General features: G+C 53.3%; 1 protein-coding gene across 2 annotated transcripts in view; it reads left to right on the top strand.

The window, feature by feature from the left end:
* Nucleotides 1-635: 635 nt before the first annotated feature.
* PPIL2 (peptidylprolyl isomerase like 2) overlaps nt 636-26,312 on the top strand; it is a 31,008-nt gene continuing 5,331 nt past the window's right edge. Inside the window, exons 1-15 of one of the 2 annotated variants that reach the window (XM_054469063.2) lie at nt 636-782; nt 4,747-4,796; nt 5,401-5,446; nt 5,835-5,897; nt 8,076-8,127; nt 10,828-10,879; nt 15,574-15,665; nt 16,714-16,803; nt 17,496-17,571; nt 19,091-19,251; nt 20,826-20,901; nt 21,235-21,341; nt 21,989-22,078; nt 22,417-22,450; nt 23,075-23,192. In XM_054469063.2, coding sequence (XP_054325038.1) covers nt 751-782; nt 4,747-4,796; nt 5,401-5,446; nt 5,835-5,897; nt 8,076-8,127; nt 10,828-10,879; nt 15,574-15,665; nt 16,714-16,803; nt 17,496-17,571; nt 19,091-19,251; nt 20,826-20,901; nt 21,235-21,341; nt 21,989-22,078; nt 22,417-22,450; nt 23,075-23,192 — 1,139 coding nt within the window. In that variant the 5' untranslated portion in view covers nt 636-750. The remainder of the gene's footprint in view (nt 783-4,746; nt 4,797-5,400; nt 5,447-5,834; nt 5,898-8,075; nt 8,128-10,827; nt 10,880-15,573; nt 15,666-16,713; nt 16,804-17,495; nt 17,572-19,090; nt 19,252-20,825; nt 20,902-21,234; nt 21,342-21,988; nt 22,079-22,416; nt 22,451-23,074; nt 23,193-26,312) is intronic. The other variant, XM_054469064.2, reaches the window with a different exon arrangement.

Below are 26,312 nucleotides of genomic sequence, written 5' to 3'. Positions count from 1 at the left end.
AGAACGAGAGTGGTACATGGCTTTGAAGGCGTCTGCCACTGAGGCGGGAAGTGATGGGGTGGAGGCTCATGAGACTTGAAGCTCTAGGAGGACGTTGAAAAAGACCTGGGCGCTGGCCGGGCGCAAAGCCTCAGGCCTGTAATCCCAGCACTTTGGGAGGCCAAGGCGGGAGGACTGCTTGAGCTCAAGAGCTCAAGACCAGCCTGGGCAACATTGTAAGAGCCTGTCTCTACAAAAAATTAACAAATTAGCCGGGTGTGGTGGTGCATGCCCGTAGCTACTCGGGAGGCTGAGGTGGGAGAATCGCTTGAGCCTGGGAGGTCGAGGCAGTAGTGAGCTGTGATTGTGCCACTGCACTCCAACCTGGGCGACAGAGCGAGACCCTGTCTCGAAAATAAATAAGACCTGAGAACCCAGTATGGGAATGGCCCTGAGCCGTGGCTGGGGGGGGTAGACGAGGCGGTCCAGACAGACCCCTCGAGAAGTTAGGGCTTCGAGGCTGAGGGAGCTTGGCCCCGAAAAGGCGCCAGCGGGAGATGGCACACCTAGCTAGGACCGCATACTGGGTAGGCGATCCTTCCGAGCATGCGCACCTGGCGCTAGCGAACCACAATTCCCAGCACGCCAGGCGCCCGTTTCCGGGACGCGCTGCGGAACCCGGAAGTGGTCACGGAACTCGGCTGCGGCTCCATGGTCTGAGTTGTCAGCCGTTGTTTTTTCGTGCTCTCTAGTCGCCGCCGCCGCGCCGCCATGGGGAAGCGACAGCACCAGAAGGACAAAATGTAAGTTGAGCCGCAGTCGGGAGCGGCGCTCCGCTCTGCCTTAGTGAACCGCCTGTTCCGCACTGCGCGCCGCTCGCCTTCCCTCTCAGCTAGTCCCCAGAGCCCAACCCAAAGGTCACTTCCTCCCGGAAGCTGCCACCCTCTCTCCAGTCAGGTAATGACCCTCGGGCCGTCGCGCTCTCCCGGGGCCGCGGCTCAGATGACGTCAGCTGCGGGCTCGAGCGCAGCCCGGTCTTCCTTTACTCTGGTTCTGCCCGGACCGTCCCCCGTCTGCTCGCTTTGCCTCTGAATGAGTAGTCTCTATCTCTTCCGTACTTCACGTCTCGATGTGTTCTGGTTCATGCCTATCAGCCTGCACACGTGCTGCAGAGCCTTCTAATTTAAAGCAAACCAGGCCGGGCGCAGTGGCTCACCTGTAATCACAGCACTTTGGGAGGCCGAGGCGGGCGGATCACCTGAGGTCAGAAGTTCAAGACCAGCCTGGCTAATATGGTGAAACCCCGTCTCTACTAAAAATACAAAAATTAGCTGGGCGTGGTGACGGCGCCTGTAATCCTAGCTGTTTCGGAGGCTGAGGCAGGAGAATCGTTTGAACCCGGGAGGCGGAGGTTGCAGTGAGCCGAGATCGTGTCACTGCACTCCAGCCTGGGCGACAGAGCGAGACGCTGTCTCAAAAATAATAAATAAAATTAAAAAATCCACCCGTGCCCCGTGCCCCACGTCCCACGTTCCCCTCCCGCTGCCGCCATGTTGTTTCTTTCTCTTAACAAGTGAGAGACTAGTGGCTTCATGCTGTTTTCTGAGTCTCTTGAAACCACTCAAGTCAGAATTTCGACCCCAGAACTGCCCCAGAACTGTTGGGCTTCTCAACAGTATGTCACACCGTTGACCACTCCCACCTTCTGAAGCCCTCCTTTGGTATCTGGGATTTCACCTGCTCTTTGTTTTCCATCGACTTCAGCGGCCTCTCTTTTCAGGTTCCTAGAGACTTCTTGTTGCTAAATCTAGTATTCAATCCTCAGTCCTCGTTTTTTTTTTTTTTTTTTTTTTTTTTTTTGAGATGGAGTTTCGCTCTTGTTGCCCAAGCTAGAGTGCAATGGTGCGATCTTGGCTCACTGCAACCTCCGCTTCCCGGGTTCAAGCGATTTTCCTGCCTCAGCCTCCCGAGTAGCTGGGATTACAGGCATATGCCACCACACCCGGCTAATTTTGTATTTTTAGTAGAGAAGGGGTTTCTCCATGTTGGTCAGGCTGGTCTCGAACTCCTGACCTCAGGTGATCCGCCTACCTTGGCCTCCCAAAGTCCTGGGATTACAGGCATGAGCCACCGCGCCCGGGCAGCCTCAGTCCTCATTTTGTTGGGCTTCTGAACAGTATGTCACACCGTTGACCACTCCCTCCTTCTGAAGCCCTCCTTTGGTATCTGGGATTTCACGTGCTCTTTGTTTTCCATTGACTTCAGCGACCTCTCTTTTCCCTGTCTCCTTTCTGGACCCTCCTCCCTTCTCTCAGATCTCATAGGTTTCTTTTCCATAAACCTTCTCTGTGGGTGATATAATTTCCCAGTCATCTATAAGCTGCTTTCCCCAGTCTTTTGTAGTTAGTGGCTTACTTGATATCTCCCCTGGAGGACTGATAGACATCTCAAAAAAAATTTTTTTTTTTTTTTGAGATGGAGTCTTGCTCTGTTGTCCAGGCTAGAGTGCAATGGTGCGGTCTTGGCTCATTGCAACCTCTACTTCCCAGATTCAAGCAATTCTCCCACCTCAGCCTCCCCAGTAGCTGGGATTATAGGTGCCTGCCACCATGCCCAGCTAATTTTTGTGTTTTTAGTAGAGACAGGTTTTCACAATGTTGGTCAGGCTGGTCTCGAACTCCTGACCTCGAGTGATCGACCCGCCTCTGCCTCCCAAAGTGCTGGGATTACAGACGTGAGCCACGGCGCCGGGCCAGACATCTCAAATTTAATATGCCTTAAACAGAACTCTCGATTTTCAGCTCTTGAGCCTGCTCCTCCCTGTAAACTAAAAATAAAACCCTAAGTCCCCCCACTGGCTAAGCAGACACGGTTGTGGCCAAGAGAACCCCAGGAAAACCTTAAAACTGAATTCCTGGCCATGATGAGATAGAGATCAGCTGTACCTTGTTATATCCCCCTCCCTTTTGTGGCTTAGACACAACAACTGACCAGCGTTAATGTTGAAATAGGGATTATAAGGGGCCAGGCGCAGTGGCTCACACCTGTAATCCCAGCACTTTGGGAGGCTGAGGCGAGTGGATCACGAGGTCAGGAGATCGAGACCATCCTGGCTAACACGGTGAAACCCCGTCTCTACTAAAAATACACAAAAAAATCAGCTGGGTGTGGTGGCAGGCGCCTGTGGTCCCAGCTACTCGGGAGGCTGAGGCAGGAGAATGGCGTGAACCCGGGAGGCGGAGCTTGCAGTGAGCCAAGATTGCGCCACTGCACTCCAGCCTGGGCAACAGAGCGAGACTCCGTCTCAAAAAAAAAATAAAAATAAAAATAAATAAATAGAAATCATAAGATTGACAAAACAGACTGTTTGTGGCAATAAGATAACTTTTTTTTTTTTTGAGACGGAGTCTCACTCTGTTGCCCAGGCTGGAGTGCAATGGTACGATCTTGGCTCACTGCAAGCTCCGCCTCCCGGGTTCACGCCATTCTCCTGCCTCAGCCTCCCGAGTAGCTGGAACCACAGGCGCCTGCCACCATGCCCGGCTAATTTTTTTTTTTCGAAACGGAGTCTCGTTCTGTTTCCCAGGCTGGAGTGCTGTGGCTTGGTCTCCGCTCACTGCAAGCGCCGCCTCCCGGGTTCACGCCATTCTCCTGCCTCAGCCTCCCGAGTAGCTGGGACTACAGGCGCCCGCCACCACGCCCGGCTAATTTTTTGTATTTTTAGTAGAGGCGGGGTTTCACCGTGTTAGCCAGGATGGTCTCGATCTCCTGACCTCGTGATCCGCCCGCCTCGGCCTCCCAAAGTGCTGGGATTACAAGCGTGAGCCACCGTGCCCGTGCCCAGCCCTGTATTTTTTTTTTTTTTTTTTTTTTTTTTTTTTAGTAGAGATGGGTTTCACCGTGTTAGCCAGAATGGTCTCCATCTCCTGACCTTGTGATCCGCCCCCCTTGGCCTCCCAAAGTGCTGGGATTACAGGCGTGAGCCACCTTGCCCGGCCGTTTTTTTTGTTTGTTTTTTGTTTTGTTTGTTTTTGAGACAGAGTCTCCCCCGTCCCCCAGGCTGGAGTGTAGTGGCGCTGTCACAGCTCACTGCAGCCTCAACTTGCCTTCCTGCCTTAGTCTTTGGAGTAGCTGGGACAACAGGTGCGAGCTGTCACACCTGGCTAAGTTTTAAATTTTCTTGTAGAGACAGATTCTCGCTTTGTTGCCCCAGCTGTTCTCCAACTCGGGGACTCGAGCAATCTTCCTGCCTTGGCCTCCCAAACTGTTGGGATTATAGGTGGGAGCCACTGTGCCTGGTCTCCATGTCTGTTGTGTTTATCACTGTGTGGCTGACATATAGTAGGTGTTTTTTTTTTGTTTGTTTGGTTTTTTGAGACAGAGTCTCACTCTGTTGCCCAGGCTGGAGTACAGTGGTGTGATCTCGGCTCACTGCAGCCTCCGCCTCCCGGGATCAAGCAATTCTCTGCTTCAGCCTCCCGAGTAGCTGGGATTACAGGCACCCACCACCACGCCCAGCTAATTTTTGTATTTTTAGTAGAGACGTGGTTTCACCATGTTGGGGAGGCTTGTCTCAAACTCCTGACCTCTAGTGATTCACCTGCCTCGGGCTCCCAAAGTGTTGGGATTACAGGCGTTAGCCACCATGCCTGGCCCATAGTAAGTATTTAGTAAGCATTTGCTGAGTAAGCAAAGATTACTCACTTCCAAAGACTTTGTCCTCTTTATAAAGGTGGTGGTGGTAGTATTACTTCCTCTCTTCTTCAGGTACATTACCTGTGCTGAATACACTCACTTTTATGGTGGCAAGAAGCCAGGTAAGGCATGCCGTCTTTCTGTTCCCTGTTGGGGGAGTGGTATTAAGGAACAGTGTCTTCAGGATACAGTGAGCTGTAAAAATAGACAACAAGAACATGGAAACTATGGTAGACAAATGGTCTGAGGACACAGTTCACGAAAGAGAAATATATTCAAGAAAGAAGAACATGCTTCATCTTAGTGGTGATTTTTGTAAAATGTAATTTAAAATATTCCCCGATGCTGGGAGCTAAGTAAAAAATAAGTAAGTAAATAAAATACAAAATTACATGTACATTTAAATGTTTTTTGTCTATCAAGTTTATAAGGAATAAAAAGAATGATAATATTTTCGGCTGTCAAAACTATCAAGACTACAATAACAAGAGCACTGTCATAATTTTAATGGGAGTAAAAAAGTATGCACTTTTCCCTGTAAGTTCTTTTTTGATGTACCCCAAGTGTTTTGGTTTATCTGTTAAAAGGTTTTTAATCCACAGCAATTGCTGTACTTAAAAATTTGCATGAACTTTTTCATAAGCAGTAACTGAATTGCTAGCAGGAGCACATAGATGAAATACTTTACAGAGTAAGATTTCTGTTTTTTATTTCATTTTTAAACAGATCTCCCACAAACAAATTTTCGTCGTTTACCTTTTGACCACTGTAGGTAAGAGTTTTTCGAGTTTACCTTTCCCTTGTAATTGTTCTCTGATCCTGTCTGATAGTGAATCTGCCCCTTGTGGATGTGGGGTTATGCGTAAAAGTGTGCCTTGAAGATGTGGCCCTTCAGTTCATGTTGGGAGAAGATGTAGAGTCCTCGTCATGATGTTAGGAGCTTGCCTTGGTGTTGGATCCTGCTCTGGTCCCTTCACCAGGGGTGGCACAACCACTATTGTAGTTGGAGGAGAAGGTTGGTGAGAGAGGGAGGTGATCAGGCTGCCCAGAGAGGGCTCCCTGGGACAGCATTTCAGGAGGTCACCATGCCAGGCTCAGCCAGCTGACATCCTGACCAGGGTGCATGGCAACTCACAAGGAATGACTCTGTCCTTTTTCAGTCTCTCTCTGCAGCCCTTTGTCTACCCAGTCTGCACTCCTGATGGCGTCGTCTTTGACTTGCTGTGAGTTTTTCCTTGAATTTTGATCTAACAAATGTGAGATTCTCAATACCTATTAAGGAAGGGGACCCTTGGTACCCTTGGGTAGGGCTCTTGGACACACAGAAGTAACAGCTAGGGCCTTGGGGACATGGCAGCAGTGCTGCCGTGACCCCTAGGCAGGCAGCTCTAGTTGTCAGGTGCTGCTGTCACTGCCTGGAATGGGGTAGACCACCCCACACCCCTCCAAGTGGGGGTCCTAGTGTTCTAATTGGACACAGTGACCTGTTTTAGAATGGTAATGAACTGCATATTTTTACTTTATGAAAGCAGAGCCGTAATTACGGCGTGTACCTTTTGCGTGCAGTATTTGGAAGCATTATGCCCAAATTTGCACTCCAGCATATGCTTCTGTAATTTTTTTCATGTTTCAGGCTCTTTTCTTTTTTCTTTTTTTTTTTTTTAAGACAGTCTTACTCTGTCACCCAGGCCAGGCTGGAGTGCAATGGCATGGTCTTGGCTCACTGCAACCTCCACCTCCTGGGTTCAAATGATTCTCCTGCCTCAGCCTCCTGAGTAGCTGGGACTACAGGTGTGCGCCACCACGCCTGGATAATTTTTGTATTTTTAGTAGAAACGGGGTTTCACCACGTTCGCCAGGATGGTCTTCATCTCCTGACCTTGTTATCCACCCACCTTGGCCTCCCAAAGTGCTGGGATTACAGATGTGAGCCACCGCTCCCAGCCTAATTTTTAAAATTTTTAGTAGAGGTGGTGGCTCACGCCTGTAATCCCAGCACTTTGGAAGGCTGAGGCGGGCAGATCACGAGGTCAGGAGATCGAGACCATCCTGGCTAACATGGTGAAACTCCGTCTCTACTAAAAAAATACAAAAAAATTAGCCGGGCGTGGTGGTGTGCACCTGTAGTCCCAGCTACTCGAGAGGCTGAGGCAAGAGAATGGCGTGAACCCGAGAGACGGAGCTTGCAGTGAGCCGAGATTGCACCACTGAACTCTAGCCTCGGCGACAGAGGGAGACTCCATCTCAAAACAAAAAAAATTTTTTTTAGTAGAGGTGGGCTCTTGCTATGTTGCCCGGTCTGGTCTTGACTTCCAGGCCTCAAGTGCCCCTCCTGCCTTGGCCTCCCAAAGTGCTGGGATTACAGGCATAAGCCACTGCACCTGGCCTGAAAATGAATTTTTAGGAAATTTTAGCTTTATTTTAGGAAAAGAAAATTTTACCACAGTCCCACTATCCAAGATAACCACTGTAAATATGCTAATTTTTTCTGAACTTAATTGTAGTAACATGATTGAGATAACACCGTGAACACTGTGAAGTGTTGACAGGTAACACTGTGTGGATCTATTTATTCACTTGGTTGTGATGAGAGCTTTTTTCCCCGTGTGATTCAGAATTCTCTGAAAGTATAATTTTTCTTTTTTCTTTTCCTTTTTTTATTTGAGACAGGGTCTCACTGTGTTGCCCAGGCTGGTCTTGAACTCCTGCGCTGAAGCAATCCTTCCACCTCAGCCTCGTGAGTAGCTGAGATTTCAGGCACACACCACTATGTCTGGCTTGAAACTATAGTTTTTGGTGCTAGCTTAGTATTTAATTGTACAGATGTATCAACATTTATGACAGGGAGTGGTGGCTTATGTCCGTAGTCCTAGCACTTTGGGAGGCTGAGGCAGGAGGATCTCTTGAACCCAGGAGTTTGAGACCAGCCTAGGCAACATGGTGAGAACCTGTGTCTACAAAAAAGTACAAAAATTAGCCAGCCATGGTGGTGTGCACCTGTAGTCCCAGCTACTTGGAAGGCTGAGGTGGGAGGATCGCTTGAGCCCCAGGGGTTGGAGGCTGCAGTGAGCCATGATTGAAACACTGCACTCCAGCCTGAGTGACAAGGCGAAACCTTGTCTCAAAGGAAAAAAACCCAAACTATTTACTTACTCGTTTTCACTTGTATTTTTTGTTGTTTATATGTAACTGCAGTAATAACCCTGAACATATTTTGAAACCTATGTATCCACAAATATCCCCCAACTTCCTGAGACAAGATGAGGAGCTCTTCTCTCCTAAAGTGAAGCAAGACCCCTTCACAGGCCTCTAACCTGGAAGCAGCCCTGCAAGACCACAGTGTTGTTACCACGTGGTGCCTAAGCACCCTGGTGATACTTTCTGTTCTCTCTTCCTTTCAGGAACATTGTTCCATGGCTTAAGAAGTACGGGACCAACCCCAGCAATGGAGAGGTAGGTGGCTATGCAGGAGTTTCAGTGATGCTAGTGAATGCTATCCTCTCACTTCTCCTTTTGTTCTGGTGGTTTTCATGAACACAGGAACATGGGAGAGAACCGTTCATGAGGCCCAGTGAGGAGGGACAGTCTTCTCCTCTCCCCACACCTGTTCTTTTCCGGAAATGCTTCCTGCCTGTGCACATGTATATACGTGCATGTCTTTTCTTGGGCCATAGCTGTGATCCAGTATGACCTCATCTTAACTTGATTCTATCTACAAAGACCCTATATAAACCCTTGATTATATCCAAATCAGGCCACATTCACAGGTTCCCAGTGAGCATCAGTTTTGTGGGGACATTATGCAGCCTGGTTCCGAGGGAGATTTAGTGTATTTTACTAGTGACCTTGCCCTTCCTGTAGGAGTTACTTGCATGTATTCCTGCACCTCTTTCCTGTGGCCTGGGGCAAGAGCTCAAACTGTGCGAGACGGAGGGTCAGGACTCGAGCGGGCTCCTTGTGCTGGAGCTGCTGGGAGGGAGCTCCCTGGACAATATGACCCTCCCTACCAGGCCAGCAGGAGAAGCTGGCAGCCCATCTGTCTCAGCTCTTCTGGCCCTTGTGACGTTCTGGGGGCTGCAGGGTTCTGGGGACTCTTTCTAGATGGAGTTGGTGCTCCTCCAAGGCTTCCCTGCTCTCCAATACAAGGGGAACTTGGCCAGGTGGCTGGTTTTGAGTGTTCTTGGACCAGCTACTAAAGCGCGTGGCTTTTCTCTTTCAGATGCTTGGGTCGGGGGCTTGTGGCCTCGCCTCCTTAGGGAGGGCACTCTTCTTCCTTGGTCTTTGTCACTTGAAGACTGTGTTTCTGTGATGTCTGCTGCTGGGAGCCACATTGGATCCCAGGGGCTTCCCCCAAGGTCCGTGCCCCAGTCTGGGAAGTCATTCTCTGTTGCTGTTCTCAGCAGGGGTCCCTACTGCCTGCCTGTTCCCTGTGTGGCTGGGTGTCTGCCTCAGGGAGCAACCTGGTGGCGAGGTAGGGGTAGGTGGGGTTTTCCTGTCCACAGCTGCCCTCATGGCCCCTGCTGTCCCAGTGGATTCTGTCATTTGGTTGCAGCTGGGGTGCATTTTGCTACTTTGGGTGTTTTGCTTCACAGGTACTCTTTGGGGTTCCCAAACTTGTCGATTGTGCTGGCCCTCATACCCACAAAGTATGTTCTGGCAGTTAGCCACGCTGTTAGGGCTTACATGAGGGAGGTGTGGCCATTTCTTTGTTCCAGGCATCATGTTGGGGTGAGTCTGCAGGAGCGCCCTACACGTCTTTATCCTGTGCCTGCACCTCTCCCTTGGCCTGCTCTGGAAGGGACCTTGCTGTGTGCTTGCTTGGCCAGACCTATGGGTGTCAGCAGAGCCTTGCTAGCCAAACCTCTGAGGAGAGTTCCTGGGTCAAGGGCTGGCTCGCCCATGTGACTTTTGGGGGCTCAGGAGGAGCCTGTTGTGTGGGGGAGTCTCTCTGCTTAGGTCCTGTGTCTGAATAGGGACCCTGCTGGCCCTCTGGTGGTCTCCTCCACACCTGTAGTGATGTAGGGAGATGGGGGTAGTTGAATGACAAAGGAAGGAACGAAGGTGGTTGGAGGAGCAGATGTGGTCAGTTGGATTGGCCAGCAGCAGGCAGGGCCCACGGAGGGCAGGGAGGGCAGCTTAAGGACCTGCTGCCAGCTTAGGGCCCAGCCCCAGGAGGCTCCCCCTGCGTCTCCCCTGGGCCTGGGTAGGCATAGCTGGGCCCAGCCCACACCAGGTGGTAGCAGCTGCTGGGTTATGGCCTTGAGTGAGGTGCTCCCCAGCAGCACATAGCTCTGCCTCCCTTCCAGGGTCTCCCCACAGCCCCACCCCCAGCAGTTCCCACCTCCGGTTGTCCAGACTTTGTTTTATGGGAAAGTTTGCTGCGGAAGAGCTGCACTGCAGACACACCACAGAAACTGGAAACGTTACCTGCTACCTGGAGTGGGGGAAATAAGAAGAAAGAAAAAAACATCCAGAAACAGAAAATAGAGTCCAATCTTCCCAACACAACCATTCTTAGCATTGGGGTGTATTTCTTACTTTCTCCCCACTTTTAATGTTTTGTTTTTCTTAAATATTCATATGACAGAGCACTTTGGGAGGCTGAGGTGGGCAGATCATGAGGTCAGGAGATTAGCCTGGTGTGGTGGTGTGTGTCGGTAGTCCTAGCTACTCGGGAGGCTGAGGCAGGAGAATCACTTGAACCAGGGAGTGGGAGGTTGCAGTGAGCTGAGATGGTGCCGCTGTACTCCAGCCTGGTGACAGAGAGGGACTCTGTCTGTGTGTCCCACCACTCTAGCTGAAGAAATATGTTCACTTTTTAATTTTAGAAGTAATCTGTGCTCACCATAAAGACGTCCAAACCCTACAGAAGTATAACACACACCACCACCCTGTGGCCTGGTCCTCCTGCTCTGGGTCACCCGTGACGGCTCTTCTCAGAGTGTGGTGGGGGTGCCACATAAACACAACCGCCCGACGCCATCCTGCAGCCCCCATGAGGTCCTTGCAGGGTCTTGGGGCCTTCCCTTTTGTCCAGAGCTGCATAGGGTTGGCTAGTCAGAGACTTTTCCTGCCTGTCTCTGTCTGACGCCAGCATCTCTGTGCATCAGTTACTTATTCATTATCATTAATTATTAACTGTGCTTCTTCCAGAAGCTGGACGGGAGGTCCCTGATCAAGCTGAACTTTTCCAAGAACAGTGAGGGTGAGTGGAACTATCACAGCCAACTCTGGGCTTGGCCTGCAGACCCAGCTCTCACCAGTTTTCATACGGAATCAGTCATTGCTTTCTGACCAAGCTAGACACCTGCTTTTAATTCCACAAAAAGTGTCACAGGGCCGGGTGCAGTGGCTCACGCCTGTAAACCCAGCAGTTTGGGAGGCCGAGGCAGATGGTTCACGAGGTCAAGAGATCGAGACCATCCTGGCCAACATGGTAAAACCCTGTTTCTACTAAAAATACAAAAATTAGCCGGGAGTGGTGGCAGGCACCTGTAGTCCCAGCTACTCGGGAGGCTGAGGCAGGAGAATCTCTTGAACCCAGGAGGCAGAGGTTGCAGTGAGTCAAGATGGTGCCACTGCACTTCAGCCTGGCAACAGAGCGAGACTGTCTCAAAAAAAAAGGTGTCACAGGATTTCTTCTCAAAGGTCTGGGTAGTTTTAAGCTGGGGGAGGGTGGGGGCAGAACTTGTGGTGTTGGGAACTTCCCACAAAGGCGATCGGGCCATTGTAAGCTGCTAGTGGGCACAGTTGGATCTGCAGGGCATGGGCCCCTTCTGGCTGAGGCTGTGGTCTGTTTGTTGTTGGAGGCAGAAGTTGCTCATGCTCAGAACCAGGGCAGCGGCTAGGTAGGGAATGTGGGTGGTCTGGAGGGATTTGTCCAGTAGCTCTTGGGCTAGGCTTTTCTTTGCCACGGCTCATAGAGCCCAGCTCAGTGCTGCGGCTCCTGCTTCATGCCTGTTACACACCTCCCGCTGTTCTTGTGGCCAGAGGCCTGAATGAGTTGTGCAGCCCACCCCTGCCCAGGTGGTGATCTTGTGCTAGGTTCTAGCCCAGGTCTTTTGCCCATGGAGATGCCATGGTTTAGGGGTTGTCCTTGCTCACTGGTGCATGCATTCCAGGGAGATGCTGTAGCACCTGAGGCCAAGGCCCTTTTGCCCCGCTTATCTGAGCCCAGAGCCCGGTCCCCAGTCGGTGCAGCATTTGCAGGTGAATGAATGGGTGAACCCCAGCATGTCATTGACATCGGTGGAGGACATGGCGCTCCACCCTGGTGGCTGAGGGTGGGCTGCCTCCCCTTCTGTGATCAGCAGTGTGTGTGTGTGTCTCTCATTCAGCAAGTATTTGTTGAGTGCCTGCCACGTGCAGAGAGCACAACAGGCTGCGTCTCTCCTGAATGAGAGGAGCGTGCATTCTGGTAGGGGAGAACACCAGAGAGCAGCTCAGCAGGGTGTGCCAGAGGCTGCTTGTGTGTGGAGAGCACAGCAGGGGGAGGGGAGAGGGCTGCCCTGACCCGCTGCAGGGAGGGAGAGCCGTGTGGGCCTCAGGGGAGTGCAGGGCCAGGCCGATGGCACAGCCAGTGCAAAGACCCTGAGGTGGGCACACACTCAAGGGTGTCTGTGCCCAGCTGGGAGTCCAACGTGGCTGGAACAGCGTGTGCTGGCGGTGGAAGCAGGGGATGTGGTGACACAGGTCAGGGGTGGGGATGGGGTGCAGAGCAGTCCTGTGGGGCCTGGGAGCCACAGGAGGACTTGGGCTTCTGCTCCAAGATGGGAGCCACTGAGGGAGGAATGAGGTCCGGCCTTTTTTTTTTTTTTTTAAACTTTGACCTGGCAGTCAGCTTCTTTTGTTTTGTTTCCTTTTTTCTTTTGAAACGGGGTCTCTGTCACCCAGGCTGGAATGCAGTGGCACAGTCTCAGCTCACTGCAACCTCTCCCTCCTGGGCTCAAGAAATCCTCCCACCTCAGCCTCCCAAGTAGCTGGGACTACAGGCACTACCACTGCACCCAGCTAATTTTTGTGTTTTTTGTGGAGACAGGGTTTCACCATGTTGGCCAGGCTGGTCTCGAACTCCTGGGCTCAAGTGATCCACCTGCCTCAGCCTCCCAAAGTGCTGGGATTACAGGCGTGAGCCACTGTGCCCGCCTGTTTCTTTGTTAATTGGAATTCCCTGTGCGTGAAAGTGGAGAGAGGAGGTGTGATGCGCCTCCCCTGTGCCCATCACCAACTCCAGCCCCGTCTCCCATCTGTGCAGTTCTGTCTTTGCTCCCACCAGTACCCCCTTGCATGATGCTGAAGCCCCAATTTAAAAAATAGTTTTCACATCAGAAGGATTTTTGTTTGTTTGTTTTTGAGACATGGTCTTGCCCTGTTGCCCAGGCTGGAGTGTAGTGGCATGATCAGAGCCCACTGTTGCTTCGACCTCCCAGGAGCAGGTGCTCCTTCCACCTCAGTCTCCCAAGCAGATGGGACCACAGGCATGTACTACCATGCCCAGCCAATTTTTTTGTTTTTTTGAGACGGAGTTTCGGTCTTGTTGCCCAGGCTGGAGTGCAATGGCGTGATCTCGGCTCACTGCAACCTCCGCCTCTTGGGTTCAAGCGATTCTCCTGCCTCAGCCTCCCGAGTAGCTGGGATTACAGGGATGTGCCATCACACCTGGCTAATTTTGTATTTTTAGTAGAGACAGGGTTTCTCCATGTTGGTCAGGCTGGTCTCAAACTCCCGACCTCAGGTGATCCACCCGCCTCTGCCTCTGAAAGTGCTGGGATTACAGGCGTGAGCCACCGCGCCCAGCCCCAGCTACTTTTTTAATTTTTATTTTTGTAGAGATGAGGTTTCCCTATGTCACCCAGGCTGGTCTTGAAGTCCTGGGCTCAAGTGATCCTCCCGCCTCAGCATCCCCACACCAAAAAAACCAGCTGGCACCATGGTTTATGCCTGCAATCTCAGCACTTTGGGAGACCAAGGTGGGAGGATGGCTTGAGCCCAGGAGTTCAAGACCAGCCTGGGCAACATAATGAGACCTTGTCTCTACAAAACGAAACCTAAAAATTAGCCAGTGTGGTTGAGCGCACCTGTAGTCCCGCTACTTGGGAGGCTGAGATGGGAGGATTATTGGAGCTTGGGAAGTTGAGACTGCAGTGAGCTGCGATTGCGCCACTGCACTCCAGCCTGGGTGAAAGATCTAGACCCTGTCTCGAAAAACAAAAAACAAAAAAACAGGGTCTCAGCCTATCGCCCAGGCTTGTCTCAAACTCCTGACCTCAAGCAATCCTCCCACCTTGGCCTCCCAAAGCACTGGGACTGGAGGTGTGAGCCACCTCTAACTTGAGGCTCTAACTAACTTGAGGCTCTAACTTGGCCTCAAATCAGGATTTTTTTAAAGAAAAAGTCCCCACAAGGCCAGGTGCGGTGGCTCACGCCTGTAATTCCAGCACTTTGGGAGGCCAAGGCGGGCGGATCACGAGGTCAGGAGATCGAGACCATCCTGGCTAACAAGGTGAAACCCCGTCTCTACTAAAAAAAATACAAAAAATTAGCCGGGCATGGTGGCGGGTGCCTGCAGTCCCAGCTACTCGGGAGGCTGAGTCAGGAGAATGGCGTGAACCCGGGAGGCGGAGCTTGCAGTGAGCCGAGGAGATCATGCCACTGCACTCCAACCTGGGCGACAGGGCAAGACTCTGTCTCAAAAAAAAAAAAAAAGAAAAAGTTCCCACAAATACATGTGGTTGATGTCTCTGAGTCCTCCTACTGCACTTACTTTTTTATCCCCACAAGTGGGCACTTCTTTGACAGGGCCCCTGGCCACTGGGTGGGGACTTACAGGCAGAGAGACAGTAACCAAAGCCAGGTGCAGTGGCTCATGCCTGTAATGCCAGCACTTTGAAAGGCTGAGGCAGGCGGATGACTTGAGGTCAGGAGTTCGAGACCCGTCTGGCCAACGTGGTGAAACACTGTCTCTACTAAAAATACAAAAATTAGTCGTACATGGTGACGCACGCATGCCTGTAGTCTCAGCTACCCGGGAGGCTGAGGCAGCAGAATCGCTGGAACCCAGGATATGGAGGTTGCAGTGAGCCAAGATTGCACTACTGCACCTCAGCCTGGGTGACAGAGCAAGACTCCCTCTCAAAACAGAGCAAAACAAGGCCGGGTGCAGTGGCTCACACCTGTAATCCCAGCACTTTGGGAGGCCGAGGTGGGCAGATCATGAGGTCAGGAGATCGAAACCATCCTGGCTAACATGGTGAAACCCCATCTCTACTAAAAATACGGAAAAGTTAGCTGGGCGTGGTGGCAGGTGCCTGTAGTCCCAGCTACTCGGGAGGCTGAGGCAGGAGAATGGCGTGAACCAGGGAGGCGGAGCTTGCAGTGAGCCGAGATTGCGCCACTGCACTCCAGCCTGGGTGACAGAGCGAAACTCCAACTCAAAAAAAAAAAAAAAAAAAAAAGCAAAACAAAAAAAAGACAGTAGGCAGGCAAGGGGATGGGTGGTTCTGAAGGAAGAGCTGACCAGGGGGCTGGCGGGGGATGTGGGCGAGAGGAGGTAGAGCTTGTCAGGGCTGGAGCATGGGTTGTTTCCTGCCGAGGGCCAACTTCAGTAGGAGGAGGAGGCTAGCATGGTGATCACCCAGGGGTGGGCTGGAGGATCTGAGGAAGACGATGCAGGGATTGGGTCTTGCAGGATGAATAGGAGTTTCCTAACGGTGTGGAAGGGCTTGAGGGGGTGAGCAGCTGTCCCCATGGTTCCCTGCTTTGGCAGCTGACATGGGGTTCCACCTCCTCCCATCGCTGACTTTGGCCGAGTTCTGTCCTGCCCTGGCCCGCTGCGGTCCTCATTGGGAAGTTCACAGCCCGCAGAGGTGACTGGCCTCCCTGTGTGTGCCTTCTCTCTAGGGAAGTACCACTGCCCAGTGCTGTTTACTGTGTTCACCAACAACACCCACATCGTGGCTGTGAGGACAACCGGCAACGTCTACGCCTATGAGGTGTGTCCTCGCACCAGGGCCTGGAGGCAGCGCTGGGGAGATCTCTACTGTGTGTTCCTAGTATACACTGGCTGGGCTGTGTGCTACGGGTATGGCCTGTCCTCATGGGGTTTACAGTCACAGCCACAGGCATGGTCATCTAGCAAAGCTCTGGCAGTGCAGCCTCCCCATTTTCAGGCAGGTCAAAAAAAGGGTTGGGGGAGGTGCATCCTTCGGAATCCAGGCAGTCCTGGCTGCCCAGCAGGGACCCTTAAACCCCAAGAGATCCTCCTGTGTCTTCAGCAAAGCCCAGGTGCTGGGAAGGCACCCATGTTCTGAGGACAGGCCTCTAGGGCTGTGAGGGGAGTGCTCGCCCCAGATCTGGATGGAGCCACTTGCCCCCGGGAGGGAGCTGTCCCCTGGAGGAGTTCTGGCAGGGAGTGGGTATAGGGAGAGAGGAGGCAGCCATGTTCACACATGGGTCCTCCTCTCAGGGGTGAGGCGGGGCAGGCCCCACATGGCAGGAAAGCCGACCTTTGCGCCATTTTCAATCCTGCACCTGGACGTTTGTGGGGTGTAGGTGGCCAGCGCTGCTCCAGGGGCCTTGGGGGCCACTTCTTGCCAGAAGCCTGCACAAACTGGCATGGTCAGTCCTCGTTAGTGGAGTGAGGGCTCTGCTAGACCGCACCCCAGGGGTGCAGGCATCTTGTGTGCACAGCCCCTGCCCACGGGGGCCTGGCAGCATACCTGTGCATGGGAGGAGCTTGGCGAGGCCTGCAGCAAGTGGGTGGGTGACTCGCTGAGTCTTTTTGCTGATCAGTGTGCAGACAAGAGCTTCCTGCAGGAAGGTTGCTGCCAGAGTGAACTGGCTCATCGTCTGAGGCCCAGCCAGCTCCGCCTTTGTGGGAGCCACTGCTTTCAGCCAGTGGGGTGTACACTGCTGTCTCTCTCATTCCTCACGCCTCTCAAATCGTGCCATGGTCAGGGCCAGCTCCAGGCCTCCCTGCTTGCAGTCCCTTGTGCCAAGGCTTGGGGCAGGCATTGTAAAACCACTTCCTCCTGGCTATAGGCAGTGGAACAGCTAAATATCAAGGCCAAGAACTTCCGGGACCTGCTGACTGACGAGCCCTTCTCCCGGCAGGACATCATCACCCTCCAGGTGAGTGTCTCCTGCCTGCCTGCCCCAGCTGCCTTCAGCACCTGCAGCCAGCCCAGGCCTCTACAGGGCTGCCTCCTCAGTCTAGCTCTTACATCTCCTCCCCGATCCCCTACCCGCATGTCAGGGCCCCTCATATCTGTCCTCAAAGCCACCTGAGGCATCTGAATGGCCACTCTGCAGGCCTGGCTCTGCTTCGGCGCCTCGAGGGCAAGAGCTGGCATGAGCTCTGCAAAGACCCTGTACCTGGCACAGGGCTCCCTCCCTGCAGGTGTCAGAGAACCCCAAGTGAATTAATGAAAAACACTGACTTAGAAAAGCAGGTGCTGGCTGGAGCGTGGCCTGCTGAGTCAGTCACCTTTGTGGCTTGTCCCATTCTAACCAGAGGTTGGCCCACGGCTGCCCACGTTCCGGTCCGATAGCTCCCTAACAGCGACGAATGCTCGTTAGCCATGTGCCTGGAGGAAGGTCACAGCTCAGCCAGCAGCTAACGAGGCTGTGTCCCTGTCCCTGCCCCTGTTTGCTGCCCTGCCTGGGGCAGACCACCTCCTCCGTCATGCCCTGCTCGACTCCTCCAACCTCAGTGTAGCCCTGGCCTCTTCCGTACCTCTGACAGCTGGCTGTCCTTTGCTGCAGTGGCTGCCATTTGGCCGCAGGCTGGGTTCACTCTGCCGGGCATTCTCTTTTTGCCACAGGACCCCACCAATTTGGACAAGTTCAATGTCTCTAACTTCTATCATGTGAAGAATAACATGAAAATAATAGACCCAGGTATGTACACCTAGGGGCTGGGCTAGGTGAGGGGGCTTTTGGGTGAAACTGGGACAGTGCTCCCTGGGTAAAGCCCCCCTTTCCTGGAGGTCAGGGGGTCCCAGCCCAGACAGGCCCTGCATTTTCTGAACCAGTGTTGAGAGAATCCGAGCCAACTGCAGCCTCAGAAACAACGGGCAGGATAGACTTGCTGCCCTGCCAGGACACCTGCTCAGGTTCCCCTGCTCCCTGCAGACTGGCCGGTGCTGTCAGTGGGCAGGTGGTGGGGTGACGGGGTCCTCCTGTTTTCCTGGCCTCTGATGGCTGTCCTGCAGCCTTGGAGGAGCCAGCAGGACTCATGTTCAGAGGTCACTCGGCCTTGTGCTGCAGAGCAGTGGCCTGGGCACTTCGTGAGCATTGTATGAACAGGTTTTAGGGAGGCTGAGAACGTGAACTGGGGGAGATTTGAGTCAGGAGAGCCTGAGGTCAGGGTTGGGGCTGGGCCATGTCTGTACTCTCTGCACAGGGATGCCAGCCCGTTGCCACAGAGTGGGCAGCTGTCCAAGGCCCAGTAGGCAGCAGGCACCCTCCTGAGTCGGCAAGAATGGGTGATTTCACATCTGGAAAGACCCCCAAACACTTCTATTATTTTAAATAAAAATAACCTTTAAAATTACAGAAGCAAAGCAACTGGGTGTGGTGGCTTATGCCTGCAATCCCAGCACTTTGGGAGGCCAAGGCAGGCGGATCGCTTGAGCTCAAGAGTTCAAGACCAGCCTGGGCAACATGGGGACACCCCGTCTCTACAAAAAAATAGAAAAATTAGCTGGATGTAGTTGGCGCGCCTGTAGCCCCAGCTACTTGGGGGGCTGAGGCAGGAGAATCGATTGAGCCCAAGAGGTGGAGGCTACAGTGAGCTGAGATCTTGCAACTGCTTTCTAGCTGGGGCGACAGAGCTAGACCCTGTCTCAAAAAAAAGGCCGGGCGTGGTGGCTCATGCCTGTAATCCCAGCACTCTGGGAGGCCGAGACAGGTGGATCACGAGGTTACAAGATTGAGACCATCCTGGGTAACATGGTGAAACCCTGTCTTTACTAAAAATACAAAAAAATTAGCTGGGCGTGGTGGCGGGCACCTGTAGTCCCAGCTACTCAGGAGGCTGAGGCAGGAGAATGGTGTGAACCCAGGAGGTAGAGCTTGCAGTGAGCTCAGATCACGCCACTGTACTCCAGCCTGGACGACAGAGCGAGACTCCATCTCCAAAAAAAAAGCAAAGCGCATACTCTAAAAAGATTAGAATATACAGATAAGTATAAAATATATAAATCAACCTGAAGTCCATCCTGAGACCCTTGTGAACTGCCTGGGGAGCCCTTCAGGCCTGTAGCGGGGCACTGTGGCATTCTGTGGCTGGCAGTGGCACGGTGCCTGCGCCATGGCTGGACGACCCTGGCCTATTCTAGATCTGTGTCCCCAGCACATGTGTGTGGGGAGGCTACTGGGGGGTTCGGCAGCTCAGGGCCATGCTACTGTTTTGTAGATGAAGAGAAGGCCAAACAGGACCCGTCTTATTATCTGAAAAATACAAATGCCGAGACCCGAGAGACCCTGCAGGAGCTCTACAAGGAATTCAAAGGGGATGAGATTCTGGCAGCCACCATGAAGGCCCCGGAGAAGAAGAAAGTGGACAAGCTGAACGCTGTGAGTGGCGGAGGGCACTCGGCCAAGCCCAAGCCCCGTCTCCCTGCCCATCTCATGGCCTCTTGGAGTGGTCCTGGGAAAGGGGCTCATGGGGGCCTGGGGTACACGGCAGGGAGGCAGCCAGGATCCCCCAGAGCTGTGGTGCCCCTGATGGCTCTGAGTGCACAGCCCTGGGGCTGCCCTGAGGCAGATAGAATCTGAGAAGGCAGAAGGGGAGGGGTTGACGTCCACACTGGTCGTTGAAGAACCAAGGTACGTATGTGGGGGCATGTAGGGGAGATCTCTGCCACAGAAGGTCTGCCTTGTGCTGTGGTCCCAGCCTGAGCTCAGTAGCCAGGGCAGGCACGTTGAGTGGGCACATGTGGTTCTGTGGTGGCTGGGAGGGCAGGGCCCGATGTGCACTGGGGCCTAAAGCCATGCCAGGGAGAGTTGGGGTGTTTCACGGTCTGCTGCGGTGCTGAGGTGGACGGCATGCCTGGGACTGCACGGTGCTGCCTGTCTGGGGCTGTCGTGTTTGCTTCTTGCTCCTATTCAGGCAGAGCGTGGGGATCTGGAGCTAGGGGGAGTGTAGAGACATGGGCAGGTAGCTCTGAAGTTCTCCTTCTTAAAGAATTATTCAAATTCTGGAAAATTTGAAAAAGAAAGCTTGTTGTCCAGTGTGTCACCCCCTCTAACACACTGCCCTTAGCACTTTGATATATTACCTTTTTTTTTTTTTTTTTTGGAAACAGGATCTTGCTATGTTGTCTAAGCTGGTCTTGAATTCCTGGCTTCAAGTGAGATCCTCCTGCCTTGGCCTCCAAAAGTGCTGGAATTACAGGTGTGAGCCACTGTGCCTGGCTTGTATTTTCTTCTGATGGGAGAAACCCCTTTTTCTTCCTCTATGATAAAAAATAACATTTATTGGGGCTTTTCCCCGACCCCTGATTAAATATGTAATGTGTTTAGTGTAGAAAGTTTGAAACTTTTAAAAAGAAATGAGGCCAGGCATGGTGGCTCACACCTGTAATCCCAGCATTTTGGGAGGCTGAGGCAGGAGGATTGCTTGAGGCCAGGAGTTCAAGACTAGGTTGGACAACATAGTGAGACCTTATCACTACAAAAAATCAGCCAGGCGTGGTGGCATGCGCCTGTCGTCCCAGCTACTCAGGAGGCTGAGGTCGGAGGGTCACTTGAGCCCAGGAGTCGGAGGCTGCAGTGCACCAGGATCACACACCACTGCACTCCAGCCTGGGTACAGAGCAAGACCTTGTCTCATAAAAAAATTAAAATAAAAATAAATGAGAAGTCAGCCATACACTCCTAACCCTGAGGTGGCCAGTCCTGTGTGGTATTTTATCTCCAGGGTTTCACCTGATATCATGAGTCGGGACCCAGTTGAGGCCAGGGGCCCCTGGCTCGGCCTAGCCTTGGCTTCTTCCTCCTGCTGGTTGGGGAGGCCCTCCTGGAGGAGAGGCACCAAGCAGGGCCTGGGGGGCAGGGGTGGCGTGTGGTTGGCTTCTAGGCAAGCGACACGTCCCCACCCACCTGCCTCCCATGGCACTGCTGAGGTGCCACCCTGGTTTCCTTGGCAGGCCCACTATTCCACAGGGAAGGTCAGCGCTTCCTTCACCTCCACCGCGATGGTCCCGGAGACCACACATGAAGCAGGTAGCCACCTTTGCCTCTGTAGCCACCTGCCATGTGACCCAAAAGTGGCAGGGGGTGGGTGTGCTCCCTGACTCCCACTTTCTTGGTCTGTCAGGGGCTCCCACTGTCACCTGAGTCCCTAGTCCTCCCCCTCTTAGCTGCTGAACCCCTGCCAGCCCCATGAGGCTGGGGTGAGCCTGTACGTGGCCTAAGCAGACCCTCGGCCTCCAGCTCCCCTGCTCTCCCCAGAGCTGGAGCCTAGTCCCCGCCTGTGTGTCTGAGGCCAGTGCTGCCTGGCGTGGTGGGGCTGCCCCAAGGTGAGGGCAGGGGCTGAGCTGGGACCTCGGCTTGTAGCTGCCATCGACGAGGATGTGCTGCGCTACCAGTTTGTGAAGAAGAAGGGCTACGTGCGGCTGCACACCAACAAGGGCGACCTCAACCTGGAGCTGCACTGCGACCTGGTGGGTGTGGAGGCCAGCCCCTCCCCATGCCCCAAGGTCATCTCTGGGTCATTTAACAGCCATGTCTTAAATATAGGGCTGCCACTGGTATGTGCTTGTTGTAGGAAATTCAGCCTGTCACTAGGCGGGACCTGCAGCAGTGCCCTGTGTCCTTCCTAGGGGGCCGTGTTGGCAGCATGGCCTGTGCACAGGTGCCAGTGTCTCAGAGAAGGGGCCAGGCCGCACCTGCTGCTCTGCCCACACTTCTCCCATGCACTGTACTCTGGGCCGTGTGGCTGCATGGGTCCTGTTGCTTGGTGTTGTGGGTCCATCCTTGCCCAGTGTGGCCGGGCAGCTGACTCTGCTACGTGTTAAAGACCAGCCTGGCCAACATGGGGAAACCCCGTCTCTACTAAAACTACAAAAATTAGCCAGGCGTGGTGGTGCATGCCTGTAGTCCTGGCTACTCGGGAGGCTGAGGCAGGAGAATGTCTTGAACCTAGGAGGCGGAGGTTGCAGTAAGCCAAGATCGTGCCATAGCATTCCAGCCTGGGCAACAGCAAGACTCCACCTCAAAAAAAAAAAAAAAGAAAAGAAAAAGCCTGTGGCTGTGGTGAGCTGCCTTTGGCAGCTCTCTGCCTCATACAAGTATTGGGGCTATGTTGCAGACACCAAAAACCTGCGAAAACTTCATCAGGCTTTGCAAGAAGCATTATTACGATGGCACCATCTTCCACAGATCCATCCGGAACTTTGTGGTGAGTGACGCAAGTCACTGGCTGCACAGATGAGCTTGGTGGGACATCGGGGGCTGGGTGGGCTTGTCCCTGCCCCGTCCCAGGGCCCTGGCCCATCCCACGGTGGCCAGGATGAGTCCAGTCGGTGATCCTCTGTTGGGGAACCCACAGGCTGACCCTCGAGGCCCCAGCCCATCCAGAACTGGGTTCACAGGGAGGTGGCTGGGAGGGCCCCTCATTATCACCAAGAGCCCAGCCCCTGTGTGGAGCCATCTGGCAGGAGGGGTCTCCTTCAGTCAGGCAGGTGGTGGGCCTCGGGTCTCAGGGTGTGACTTGCTCACTGGCTTTTGTTTTCACAGATCCAAGGGGGCGACCCCACAGGCACAGGCACGGGTAGGTACTGGTGCTGGGTCCCTCTCTGGCACCTTGGCTGCTCCATGGGGCATGAGGGGGTAGCTGGGCAGGGGCTGTGCACAGCTCAGACATGGAATCTGCTAGACCAGGGTGAAACGACTGGCAGCCATCAGTGCTGTGCCCCCTCAGGCCTGGCCCTCAGTTTTCTCATTTCCAGGTGGCTGTGAGGCCTGCGTGGTAGAGGAGGCAGGAGTGTGTGGTCTCTTCCCTGGGCTCCTGGGGTCCGCCTCAGACCGAGGCCAGCCCTCCCTCCTGCAGCCTCTCCAAGCCCCTCAGCCTGGCAGCTGCTTGGGTCCAGGTCCCCCCACCTCCGTATTCCCATAGCTTGAGTGATGATGATGGTGGCCTTGACTTTTTAATCCCTGTCCTGGGGCAGGCCCCAGGCGGGGCTGGGGTGAGTGGGCAGCAGCCTGCCTGTTTGGAGGCGTGGGGCCTCCAAGGGACCCAGGAGTTGGTGATGTGGGGCTGGGGGCCACCCTATCAAGTGCCCCTGCCCCAGGCTGGGCTCAGCAAGGCCCTGATGCCCCTCGGGACTATGAGTTTTCTGGTTCTGCCTCGGCTGGGGCCCAGGCTTTCCTGCTCCTGTGGGCCTTTCTCTTCCAGGTGGGGAGTCATACTGGGGGAAGCCCTTCAAAGATGAGTTCCGGCCCAACCTCTCGCACACGGGCCGCGGCATCCTCAGCATGGCCAACTCGGGGCCCAACAGCAACAAGTCTCAATTGTGAGTCAGCTGGGCTGGCTGGGGTGGCTTGGGAGGTGAGCTGGCACTCCCTGCGGGTTCTTCCTCTTGGCCCTCCCTGAAGGGTGTGCTGGTTCTGAATCAAACCCAGACAGTGTACAGCGCACCTAGGCCAAGCACGTGCACCTGCGTTCAAAAGGGGGTCCCCAGAGTGAGTCAGCAGGGAGAGCTGCCCACACCCGATGTGTCCTCGAGAGACCAGAAGTCATGAGTTACTGGAGGTCCATAAGGGCCTCTTGATAGGGACCAGGCATTCATGTGGGTGCCTGTGGCCAGGCAGCGCTGGGGGAGGTCAGTGTGCTAGAGCAGCGTGTGGGAGGGGTTGTGCAGGGCACAGGTTGGACAGGGAGAGGTGCCTGGAGAGACACAGGAAGTCTGGCCCTGGTGCATGTGGGGAGCAGTGTGCAGGCTGGTGGCAGGAGGCAGGGGATGGGGGGCCAGCAGGGCCATGCTCACAGGGGCCGGATACCTGTATTGTGGAAGAACAGAGATGCCCTTTCCATCCCCAGTCAGTGGCCTGATTTTACGTTTCAGTCTTTCAATCGTTTTCTTCACGTGGGTCCTGTGACTTCCGGGATAAAGCAACCTCTTAAGGATTTTGTATAGTTCATGATACTTTTGTAAATGGACTTTTTTTTCCAACTTTTGGGGATCATTGCTCATGTAGAGAAAAACTACCGTTCATTTTATATCTAGCCACTTTAACAAATTCTCTTACAATTCAAAAGTTTTTAAGAGTTTTTTGGGTTTTCTAGATAGTCATGCTTATCACCAAAAGCTGGCCTGCTCTCTGCTTCCTTGGTGTGCACATCAGTCACGTCACCGTCACGTCACCGTGGGCCTGATGAGGGGGGAGGAAGTGGGCGTCTTGCTGTGCTCCACAGAAATCACTGTTTTGCCTTCTCAGAACATTTGTCGTTGGGCTGTTTTTTAGGAGGGTGGCTGACTTTCTAGAGGTTTCTTTCTTAGCATCTATTATGATGATTCTGTGCTTTTTCTGGTCCTCCCGGGAATTGTGGATGTGGCCACTACAAGGCCAGAGTGGACGGGTGTCTCCATGGCATTCTGGGGTGAACCCTGGCCTGTTGTGGCTTCGCTGTGGCCTTCCGCCAGCTCACTGTCTTGTCACACGTGGTCGTGGTTGTGTGGACTGGCTCCAGCACGTTTTGCTGTGACAGGTGTGGCCCCTGCATGTTACGAGCAGGGGTGGCTGTGGCTTTGTGGCCTGGAATGGTTAAAATCACAGGGGTGGTCGGGCGCGGTGGCTCACACCTGTAATCCCAGCACTTTGGGAGGCTGAGGTAGGTGGATTGCCTGAGCCCAGGAATTCGAGACCAGCCTGGGCAACATGGCAAAACCCGATCTCTACAAAAAATAAAAAAAATTAGCGGGGCATGGTGGCGTGCGCCTGTAGTCCCAGCTACTTGGGAGGGTGAGGTGGGGGGATCATCTGAGCCTGGGAAGTCAAAGCTGCAGTGAGCTAGGATCGCGCCACTGCACTCTATCCTGGGCAGCAGTGAGACCCTGTCTGGAAAAAAAAAAAAATCACACTGGAGTTAGCTGTGGTTAACAGCTGGGCAAAGGCAGCTGGCAGCCATTCGTGCCACTTCCTTGGGGCTTTCATTTCAGGGTTAACGGGCACTTGTTTCCATGAAGGCTGGTATTCTCTTGGCCTCGCTGTGCTGAGCTTTTTTTTTTTTTTCATTCCTAATCACACTTTCCATTCCTCAGTCCCTTTAGTGGTCTTTGAAGGGTTTGTCTGTTTTCACTTCCTGTGTAATTGTTTTCAGTTTCTGTCTTTGCTTCTTCATGGTGCTTTTCCTCCTTCTTCACTTTAATCCATGTCTGCTTCTGATAGCCGCGTCTGTCATTTTGAGGGTGCACGTTCCCTCTTCACTGCTTGCTGGTTGTTGATAGCTTCCCTTTCAATTTCTTCTCAGCCAAGGATTGCCTAGGACTGTTCGTTATTTTCAAGTAGGTTGGGTGCGTGGTTTTTGTTGTTTGGCAGGGGCCAGGGCAGGGAATCATTTTATTATTTTTTATTTCTCTTTGGCTTAACCAGCCTGTGAAACTGCCGACAGATCAGTTGCCACCTTCTCTTCTTTTTTTTTTTTTGAGATGGAGTTTCACTCTTGTCGCCCAGGCTGGAGTGCAATGGCGGGATCTCGGCTCACTGCAACCTCTACCTCCCGAGTTCAAGAGGTTCTCCTGGGATTACAGACGCCCACCACCACGCCAGGCTAATTTTTTGTACTTTTAGTAGAGACAGGGTTTCACCATGTTGGTCAGCCTAGTCTCCAACTCCTGACCTCAGGTGATCCACCCGCCTCAGCCTCCTAAAGTGCTGAGATTACAGGCGTGAGCCACCACGCTCGGCCTTCTCTTCTTATTTCTAGTAGTAGTTTGTGCTTTCTTGGACAACTGTTGCCAAAGGTTTTCCTATTTTACTGTATTCAAAGATCATTAGACTTTAATTTGTTACAGCTTTGTTTTCCCTTTTGTGATTCTTGTAATTAAAGATTTTCCAGGAGGAGGCTGGGCGTGGTGGCTCACGCCTGTAATCCCAGCACTTTGGGAGGCTGAGGCAGGCGGATCAGGAGGTCAGGAGATCGGGACCATCCTGGCTAACACGGTGAAACCCCATCTCTACTAAAAATACAGAAAATTAGCTGGGCGTGGTGGCGGGCACCTGTAGTCCCAGCTACTCGGGAGGCTGAGGCAGGAGAATGGCGTGAACCCAGGAGGCAGAGCTTGCATTGAGCCGAGATCCCGCCACTGCATTCCATCCAGCCTGGGTGACAGAGCGAGACTCCGTCTCAAAAAGAAAAAAAAGATTTTCTAGGAGGAGCTTGCCTCGAGATGGTTCTTTTACTTTTCTCTTATCTGAGTTTAATTCTGCTTCTAGTTTCCTTCACTGTGTTAGAAATCAGCGAGAGAGAGAACCGCTTGCAGGTCAGAGCTCAGGTCTGCACCGTTGCAGATGTCACATCTGTGGACACTTGTCTGGTGGCCTTGGGTGTGGTCAGACTTGGTGTGCTCAGGAGCATGTCCCTGCGTGGCTGGGGGGTGCATGTTCGATGCAGTGGAGGTTAAGTCCTGTGT

This window comes from Pongo pygmaeus, chromosome 23, assembly GCF_028885625.2.
Source record: "Pongo pygmaeus isolate AG05252 chromosome 23, NHGRI_mPonPyg2-v2.0_pri, whole genome shotgun sequence".
NCBI classification, from domain to species: Eukaryota; Metazoa; Chordata; class Mammalia; order Primates; family Hominidae; genus Pongo; species Pongo pygmaeus.
Note: the sequence above shows the minus strand (reverse complement) of the source record. Positions and strands in the feature narration are given on the sequence as shown.